Genomic DNA, 9,982 nt, shown 5'->3' with positions numbered 1-9,982 from the left:
CTGCAAATCGCGCGACCGGGAGAATTGTTAAAATAAAAACACTTCAGCTTTCAATTTAAATGACGAACGCACACGTTTATATGCTTTTATTTCAATTCGCGGTACAAAAATTTAACTTTAAGTACAATACCAAAACAAGTGCCACAGTTCAAAATCGTGTGGTTTTTCGACAAGAGAAGATATATATGTATGTATACATATGTTGCTTTGACAGCTGGTGATCGTTCAAGTGAGCGAGTAGCGCACGCGTTGCCAACTACCCGGTTGGCTGTTAGGGGTGTTCCCGTTGCGAGCTAATTATTAGTTCAAAAAAGTTACATTTCATAGAAATAATTCAAGTCTAGATACTTCAATAAATACGAATGGTTAATGCGGGGTGCGTGCGCTAGTCACTCACTTGAACATCCTGCCCCGCCTAGGCGCGCTAGACGGCTAGTGCCACTTTCAACTGCTCCAGCGCTCTAATGGCCTCATCCATAAGCCGATTTGCCGTCTTTTCTCGGAATGCAGCGGTATGGAGCCCTGTTGCCGAACATTTGACGGTGCGTGGTTGTGTAATGGTGGCTGCAGTCGGATTGTAGCGATGGGTAGCGGCCTGGGTAGGTGGGTTGCGACGATTTTGTTTTGCGTTTGAGCGGGATGCAGGTGTCGGAGGTGTTTGAGCTGGAGGTGCTGTGGTACGGCGATGCGGCTGCGGTGGCGGCGGGGCCCGATGAAGCATCGTGTGGTGCGGCAGTGCACATATCCTGCACGTGATCTGGGATGTGCATTCGCTGGTAGCGTGCGACAGTGCCAGGCAGTTGGTGCAGTAGTTATGGGCCCGCGCCAACAAGTACCGCTGCGCTGGCTGCATCCTTCTAAAGAGCGGGCATGTTCGTAGCGCGTGGTGACGCGCGCAAACTCGGCACTTCTGATAATCAAGGTTTGGGCGCCCCCCGCGGTCGCTAGCGGCCACAAACACCTGCGAGCGGAGTGATGTTCTTGGTGCTGGTGTGGGTGCTGAATCCATTCACGCCTGTAAGTAGTTGTGTAGATATATAATTTTAGTGGGACGTATATCGAGTATCGTGGGTCATGAGACAGAGAAGTATATAATTGTTATTTTGGAGAAAAGGCGCGTATGGTGATTGGAGGAGAGACAAATTTACGATCAAGCGGTTTGTGGTATAAGTGGTAACGAATCACGATGATGGTGTAGGGTTACTCGGTCGCACTGGGACTGAGCTGAAATTCGGCCGGTGGCAAAAAACATAATTTAACTATCGGCCGTGTGAGAATGCCGGTTTGAGTGCGTGCCTCGACAACACGAACATGCCCATCCTTGCCAGGGTGCAACCTATCGATGCGGCCCAGACGCCATTCCGTGGGCGGGAGTGTGTCATCATTAATGACTACGCATTCTCCGATTCTGGGTTCGACTTGAGCATTCTTCCACCTGTGTCGCTTATGTAAGTCTTTGAGGTAGTCTTCCTTCCATCGTTGTGCGAATTGGTGGTGTAAGACCTTGAGTTTTTCCCATCTATTAATGAGCGAGAGGTTTTCGCGACTAGATTCGGGGAATGATAGGAGGGGAGCACCCCGGAGAAAGTGGCCAGGTGAGAGCGCTGTAAAGTCCGTCGGGTCTTGGGTGAGTGGGGATATCGGACGAGAATTTAATACAGCTTCTACTCTTATTAAAAGGGTAGTAAACTCCTCAAACGCAAATTTATGGGGCCCGGCAGTTCTTTTAAAGTGAAGTTTAAAACTTTTAACGGCAGACTCCCATAAGCCACCCATGTGCGGGGCGCTGGGAGGTATAAACTGCCAATTAGTACCCTGGGGTGAGTATTTTTGGACAATATCACGGGATGCCGTTTGGAGGAAGACAGAGAACTCCTTTTCAGTGGCTCTTTTGGCTCCTATAAAAGTTTTGCCATTGTCGCTCATCATTTTAGCGGGGTAACCACGCCGACCAACAAAACGAGCAAAGGCGGCGAGAAATGCCTCTTTGGTCAGGTCTGAGCACAGCTCGAGGTGTACCGCCTTTGTTGTGAAGCACACAAAAACGGCCACATAGCCTTTCACTAAAGTGGGGGATCTTAGCATGGAGGCTTTTATTTGAAAAGGCCCAGCAAAATCAACACCGGTGGTGGTGAAGGGCGGAGCGAAGGTGCATCGTTCGGGCGGCAGGGCAGTCATAATCTGCGAGCGCATTTGCTGTTTGTGAATGGTGCAGGATTTACATTGATAAATGCATTTTTTGATGAGGGGCTTGAGCCGGGGAATGTAAAATTCTTGCCTGGTCATCTGCTGCATAAGTCGTACTTCTGCATGGAGGAGTAGATCATGGAGAAACTTTAGATAGAGGAATGCGAATCGGGACTTTTCCGGAATTATAATGGGGTGACGTTCGTTATAGCTCAAGGTAGCATGAGCAAGGCGTCCATTGACGCGGAGAACTCCATTTTTATCCAAGAAGGGGTTAAGAACTAATAGTGAGCTCTTTTTTTCAATGGGTTTGGAGTCTTCCAAGCGGGCCCTTTCATGGGAGAAATGACGGGTTTGCGTGGTTATAATCAGACGGATTTTCGCGCAGCGGAGATCAACATGTGATAGCGGGGATGATGCGCGGTCATGACCTTCTGGCGCTTTGTCCTTTAGTCGTCTGATGAACTTGAAGACGTAGGCCATCACTCTCAAGGCTCGAGAGAAAGAGGAAAACCTGTCCAGAACGTCGGGATCTCCTTCGGTGGTGAGTAGTGCCTCCACTCTTCGCACTTCCGGCGGGTTGACATTTCGAACTGGGGGTTTTGGCCATTCTTCGGGGGGCTTGGATAGCCAATCAGGACCGTTCCACCATAACGAAGACGCTGCTAGGTCTAGTGGCTTGCAACCCCTTGTGCCCATATCTGCGGGGTTGTCGCTGCTGCGTACATGCCGCCAGGTGGCGCTTCCAACGAGTTCCAAGATCTCCGCGGTTCGATTCGAGACGAACGTTTTCCAAGAGTGGGGTGGTTTTTCCAGCCATGCCAATACTATTTCAGAGTCCGACCATAGTACCAGTTTTCTTTGAGAGACGTCGAGATGGGACTGGACAGCTGCGAAAAGTTTGGCTAAGAGAAGAGCACCGCAGAGCTCGAGCCGGGGTAAACTAGTTGTCCGAAGGGGTGCTACCTTGCCTTTGGAAACCAGAAGATGGGAAGAGGTACTGGAACCATGAGTAGTTCGAACATATACGTTGGCACAATATGCCTTTTCTGAGGCGTCACAGAATCCATGGAGTTCAACCTGCTGGTCAGGAATAAAATTTACCCATCGTGGAATTTGAATGATCGAGATTCGAGAGATCGAACTGAGACCATTTAACAAGACGGAGGGGTTTGACTTCCCTGTCCCAGTCAGTTCCATCGATCCAGAGCTCTTGTAAGAGAATCTTTGCCTGGATCATTATCGGCGTAAGCCACCCTGCGGGGTCAAAAAGTTTCGCGACAGAGGAGAGAATCTGTCGTTTAGTGCTTGCAGATGAGGCTGGGATGGAGTCGATCGTATAGCAAAACGGGTCTGTGAGCGCATTCCATTGGATCCCTAGAGTCTTTGTGGTACTTGCTTTTTCGAACTCGAGAAAATTAGTATCGAGCAAGTCCTCTTTCCTCATATTTTTGAGAATGTCTGGGTGGTTCGCTGTTATTTTTTTCAAGCCTGCTGAGTTTAGAGCCTGGATGACTTGAGTGAGAGATTGAGTGGCGATTGCCAGATCGTGGCTACCAGAGAGTATGTCATCCACATACGTTTCTTTCTTCAGAATGGGGGCTGCCATTGGGTAGTTGGTTTTTTCATCTTGTGCTACTTGGTGAAGTGTGCGAATGGCGAGGTAGGGCGGGCAGTTTACACCGAATGTGACCGTTTTTAATTTATAATCTTGAATGGGACTGGTTGTGGGTGAACGAAAGATTATTCTTTGAAAGTCCTGGTCTTCGGGATGTAGCAGTATTTGTCGGTACATCTTTTCGACATCACCATTAAATACAAATTTATACATTCGCCACTTGAGGATGAGAAGCATCAAATCAGGCTCGAGAGTTGGTCCGGTATATAATACATCGTTAAGAGAGTAACCGGACCCCGAAATCTTTGAAGCGTTAAAGACAACTCGTACTTTTGTCGTTCGTTTTTCGGGCTTTATGACCGCATGATGAGGGAGGTAGAACGACATGTACTTGCCTGAGAGGAGTTTTTCTTGAGACATAGTTTTTTCCATGTGGTTTAGGGTGAGATATTCTTCCAGGACATTATCATATGAGGCCTTTAAATCGCCCTTTTTGGTTTAGGGTGAGATATTCTTCCAGGACATTATCATATGAGGCCTTTAAATCGCCCTTTTTGAGGAGGTTTCTCTCAATTCCGAGAAATTGCTGAAGCGCTGAGGAGCGAGAGTAACCTAAAGAGATTTCTTTGGGGAAACTTGGCTTGAACGGAAGCCTGACCACATAACGACCATCAGAGTTGCGAGAAGTGGTGGATTTATAGAAATCTTCGCAAAAGTCGTCTTCAGGGGTGGTATGCTTGAGGTTTGGAACTTCTTCTAGTTCTCAAAACCGACGCAATTGTGAGTTGAGGTGCTCATTAGAAATTTCCTCTATTTGTGTAGAGTATGAAGCTATGTTTTCGTAAATCTGACCACTAAGTATCCAACCAAATATTGTCTTTTGAGCTAGCAGAGTTGGTGAGATTTTTTCAATGCCCTCCTCGATTATTTGAGGGATGATATCACTGCCTAACATGAGGTCAATCTGGGCTGGGGAGTGGCAGTTTGGATCTGCCAGTTTCAGATGAGACCATTTTTCTTTGTGGTCATGATTAAGTGGGAACTTGGGGAGCATTTTTGTCAGCTGTGGTAACACGATAGCTTGAGCATTTATTTGAGTTTGGAGATCGGCGGAGACCAAGACTAAAGAGCATAATTTGTTCGAAGTTTGAACAACTCTTCCACCCATGCCCGAGATTTCAAATTTTGAGGATTTGCAGGGCAGCCCTAGCTTATTCTGAGCTTTGGTGGAGATAAAGCTTCGTTCGGACCCCTGGTCTATGAGAGCTCTGAGTTTAAATATTTCTCCTCGGTGTGATACTGGTACCATAGCTGTAGGGAGGAGTATTCTGCTCTCATTCTCTGAGTAAAATGTTTGCACCTGCGTACCTGAGTCTTCTTGTTCGTCAGCGTCTGTTTGAGTTGAAGTTTGGGCACTTAAGTTTTTGGAGGTTGTGGTTGCCACTTGTGAGTTGGTTTTTTGCACTCTTGGGGGTTGCCTTTTCGTTATGGAGTTTGTGGCTTCATGGAGCACTGAGTTGTGCCGTTCATTACAATGGCTACAAGTTTGGGTGCTAGGGCAATCTTTCAACGAGTGTGACTGAGATAGACAATTGAAGCACATATTATTTTCTCTTACGAACTTCGTGCGATCAGGGATTGACAACTTTCGGAATTTGAAGCAGTTCCACAGCGAATGAGAGGAGTTCTTACACATCGAACATTTGTGCATTATTCGCTGCTCTGCCACGTGAGATTGTATTTGTGACATTGCTCTGTTTTGAAAGCTTTGAGAGTGAGGGGGTTTAAAAAGTGGTTTGTTATGCGAGAAAGGGGGCTTTGAGGAGCTATTGGGCTTACCAGGAAGTCTCGTCTTCGGCAGGCGCCATTGATCAACTCTTTCTACCACCTCATAGCGAGTAGTCAGAAACTGGTTCATCTGGGACCAGTTGGGGAGGTCTTTTCTGGAGATGAGGGATTGTTCCCACAGAGTTACTGTGTTCTCCGGAAGTTTGGAGGTGACCAGATATATGAGGATGGGGTCCCAACTCTCTGTCGAAACTTGCTGGGTAGCGAGGATTTGAAGGCAGTTATTTACAGAAGATTGTAATCTCTGTATATCCTCGCTATTTTCAACTTGAATTGGTTTCAAATTCATTAGGGTTTTTATTTGGTTATCTACCAAGACTCTGCGATTTTCATATCGTGCTCTTAGGGCTTCCCATGCCAGTTCGAAGTTGTCATCACTTAACGGGAATTGTTTGACTATTTGGCCGGCTTTGCCTTGCGTTTTGTACCGGAGGTGGTACAACTTCTGAATTTTTGTGAGTTTTGGGTGGTTAATGTAGACCGCGGTGAACATGTCACGGAAGGACGGCCATTGTTCATAACCCCCGTAAAATATCTCAGTGTCGCAAGGAGGGACTTTTAAGCCGAAGCCAGTTTCATCTTTAGGTTGTGATGTACCGGCATGGGGAATGGGATCACTCGTTTGTTTGAGTAACAGAAGTTGGTCACCTATCTGGGCTTTTGTGTCTTCATACATTATAAGACAAGACCTGTATTTATTGTACGCGGCTGACTTGAAATCATCGGGGAGGTCCTGATCTTCAGTTTCTAAGACCGTATCGTAAGAGATTTGGACCCGATTCCAAAAGTTATCGCAATTATTGTCTTTTATTTTCAGACTTGACTCGGTGTTGTCTTGGATTGGGGTGGACTTGAAACGAGTACAGTAGTCCATGAAATTATCAGTTTCTGATATAAATTTGATAGAAGCGAACGATTGCTTGGATTTCTTCGAGGTTGACTTTCCACTTGTGCGCGTTAAGCGTTGGGACTCCGTGGAAGTACCTTGGGCTTTTTCATCGTCACTCATCTTTGGGCTTTTTGATTTATCTATTTGAGGGGCACCAAGCATTTATTAATTCAAGGGAAAAGGGGAGTGAGTTGATCAGTTATGCGAAATAAAATGACCGCAATATAGTGTTCGCAACACGAGAAGTAATAGAAAAATTTGTCGCTTCGAAATGTGTGTTCGTACCACTGTACCCGCTTAAGCAAAAAATTCAATCGCCGTACCGCACTTTTTGTTATATTTGTATATATGTATAGGTATATAAGTATATATTAATATTTTATGAGGGGTTAGAGATAAGCTGATATTTGTGGAGTTTATTAAGTTTTAACTATTTAATATTTAAGTGACCGTTTATGTGTGTGCATATATGTATGCGCGCTCATATATCAAAATTTATGTGTGGAAAAAAATGAGAGAGCAAGTAAATACTCGCAGTTATTTTCACTTTGTTCGAAAATACATATAGAAATATGCACCGTTTGCTGATTGCGCGGGAAAATATGAATATTTATATAGGAGATCTCCACAAATATTGCTTCTTTTATATATATATGTTTTTTTTTTTTCTTTTTTGGGCGTAAGTGGGGTTAAAAGAAATTCGTTTCTTACTTACGGCTTTATTTGGGCTTTGGGTACTTATATGGGTGATGATGATCCGCCTGGACTGTTGCGGGCTGGTGTCAAAAGGAGGCGACGAAGGACCAAATCGCAGGGCGTGGGGGCCTGCGTTAGTTGTGGGCAGCGGAACGGTGGATCTCTAGGATTTGAGGCTAGGTGGGGTGGTCAACCGGAGGCGATGGGTTGGCCTTTGCTGGGCAGCGCTGAAGGTTATCCGTTGGGGTTGAACGGCGTCGGCTAGTTGCTGGCGGTGGCGCAAAAACCCGGCGGCTGCTGGAACAAAATGATGCTACTCTGTCACTGCAAATCGCGCGACCGGGAGAATTGTTAAAATAAAAACACTTCAGTTTTCAATTTAAATGACGAACGCACACGTTTATATGCTTTTAATTCAATTCGCGGTACAAAAATTTCACTTTAAGTACAATACCAAAACAAGTGCCACAGTTCAAAATCGTGTGGTTTTTCGACAAGAGAAGATATATGTGTATGTATACATATGTTGCTTTGACAGCTGGTGATCGTTCAAGTGAGCGAGTAGCGCACGCGTTGCCAACTACCCGGCTGATAGGGGTGTTCCCGTTGCAAGCTAATTATTAGTTCAAAAAAGTTACATTTCATAGAAATAATTCAAGTCTAGATACTTCAATAAATACGAATGGTTAATGCGGGGTGCGTGCGCTAGTCACTCACTTGAACAGTAACTACTGGAGATTATTCACTCAAAATTTATATTTACAATAATTTTTAGACGAAAAATAAGAATATTATAAATTTTTGGAAAATGGGCGTAGCCACGCCCACTTATGGTTACATGTGTATATCTTGGTAACCGCTGCACCAATTTCTTCCAAACTTGGCACAGTTGTTGGCCTTGGCACAGCATAAAAAATCGCCGAAACTTTTTAAAATCGGACAATAACCACGCCCACATCCCATATAACGGTAATTTAGAGAAATAAAAAATCTTCGATAAATCAGTAAATATTGAAGCTAGTTTATTCAAAATTGATGCTTGCAACAATTCTTTACTAAGAAATACGATTATGGTAAAACTTTGGAAAATGGGCGTGGCACCGCCCACTTATGATCTCATATTAGTATATCGGTAACCGTTCTACCAATTTGTACCAAACTCGGTGTGGTTATTGTGCTTGCCACATATAAGCAAAATGTTGAAAATTATTGAAATCGGACTAAAATAACGGCCGCTTCTCATATAACGGTAAATTTCAGAAATGCTTGAAACTTCAATATTTCGAAATTGAAGGACGCTAATTTGCTCAAAATTGATACACCCCGGCTTACCATCTAGCGGAAGGTTTCGGAAAGGTGAAAAAACATATATTTAATACTTGCGCCGGGTATTTAATGTTCGGCTTCGCCCGAACTTAGACTTTCTTACTTGTTATATATAAAATAGAGGCGCCACGCCCGCTTTTCCGAATTTAAGCAATTTTCACACAAACCATCTGCATGATAGCCCGAATATGCCGCACAAATTTGATTGAATTCGGTGAATCCGTTCGCAAGTTATATGGTCACACCAAAAACGTTCAAATATTTTTATATTTTATTAGTATGGGTGGTGCCACGCCCCCTTTTCCGAATTCTGGCAAACTTCGCGTAAACCATCTGCATGATAGATCGAATATGCCACATAAATTTGGCTGAATTCGGTGAAGCCGTTCTCAAGTTATGAGGTCACACCAAAAACGTGCACTTATTTTTATATACAAGATATGAAGTATTACATACATAGGTAAATACAATTCATGTGCAAACAAATATGAGTTCGATATGCAAATCCTGATTCGCAATGGCATGGATTTCATGTAAAATGAACATACTATATGTATATATATAAAAAGGAAAATAAATGAAGGTTAAGATGGTAATGGCGTGCTCCAACATTCCGGCCCATTGAAGGACCTGCGATCTTCAATCCACATTTGTTGGAAGCATTGCTAATTTGTGTATAGCATGGCGACGGATCCCGGACTATGTTTTGATGTCAGCCACCCGAACCTTACCGTCTGCGCCAGTCACGGACGGTTCTTACCACCCTTCCTAAAAGCCACTTTTGGGGCGGCGAATTGTCGGCGTGCACCAGCACGATTGTGCCAACTTCTAGGTTGCGTTGCGACCTGTACCATTTGGTTCTCGCCTGGAGGGTGAGGATATGGTCCCGCTGGAGGGCGGACCAAAACCGAGCCTTCAGGGACGAGAGCCGCGGCCAGCGATCTAAACAACATAACTTCTCGGTTGAGACCCGTGCCTCGGGCACGGCCATAAGCGACTCTCCTATTAAGAGGTGGGCCGGGGTTATTGCCTCGGCGTCGTTGGGGTCGTCTGTTGCTCCTCCGATTGGGCGGGACTTCATTATTGCCTCTACGTCTACCATAATGCTGGCCAACTCCTCGAACGTTAGGGTAGCGTTGCCGATGACGTGCATAAGAAGGTGTTTGGCGCTCTTGACGGCCGCTTCCGTCCGCGATGGCGATGGCGCCCACGAAGTTCGCTGCGTTGTCGCAGTATAACTTCTGCGGAACTCCGCGACATCCGACGAACCTTTTGAGAACAGATAGAAATGCATTAGTTGATAAATCATAGACAGGCTCTACATGTACAGCCTTTGAATTGAAACAAATAAAAATGGCAACGTAAGATTTGTAAGGCGGTCGGCCCCATATTTTGTGTGTGGTGTATATAGGCGCACG

General features: G+C 45.2%; 1 protein-coding gene across 1 annotated transcript; it reads right to left on the bottom strand.

The window, feature by feature from the left end:
- Nucleotides 1-110: 110 nt before the first annotated feature.
- Nucleotides 111-7,591, bottom strand: LOC118735025. Its single transcript, XM_036464619.1, has 2 exons — nucleotides 7,258-7,591; nucleotides 111-1,015 (listed from the first exon to the last, which is right to left on the bottom strand). Exon 2 carries the CDS (start codon nucleotides 1,007-1,009, stop codon nucleotides 425-427), a length of 585 nt encoding a protein of 194 aa, XP_036320512.1. The 5' UTR covers nucleotides 1,010-1,015; nucleotides 7,258-7,591; the 3' UTR covers nucleotides 111-424.
- Nucleotides 7,592-9,982: the final 2,391 nt, after the last annotated feature.

This window comes from Rhagoletis pomonella, unplaced genomic scaffold, assembly GCF_013731165.1.
Source record: "Rhagoletis pomonella isolate Grant_MI unplaced genomic scaffold, Rhpom_1.0 Rhpom_scaffold_00003, whole genome shotgun sequence".
Taxonomy (NCBI): Eukaryota; Metazoa; Arthropoda; class Insecta; order Diptera; family Tephritidae; genus Rhagoletis; species Rhagoletis pomonella.
This window is presented reverse-complemented; position numbering and strand designations above follow the sequence as displayed.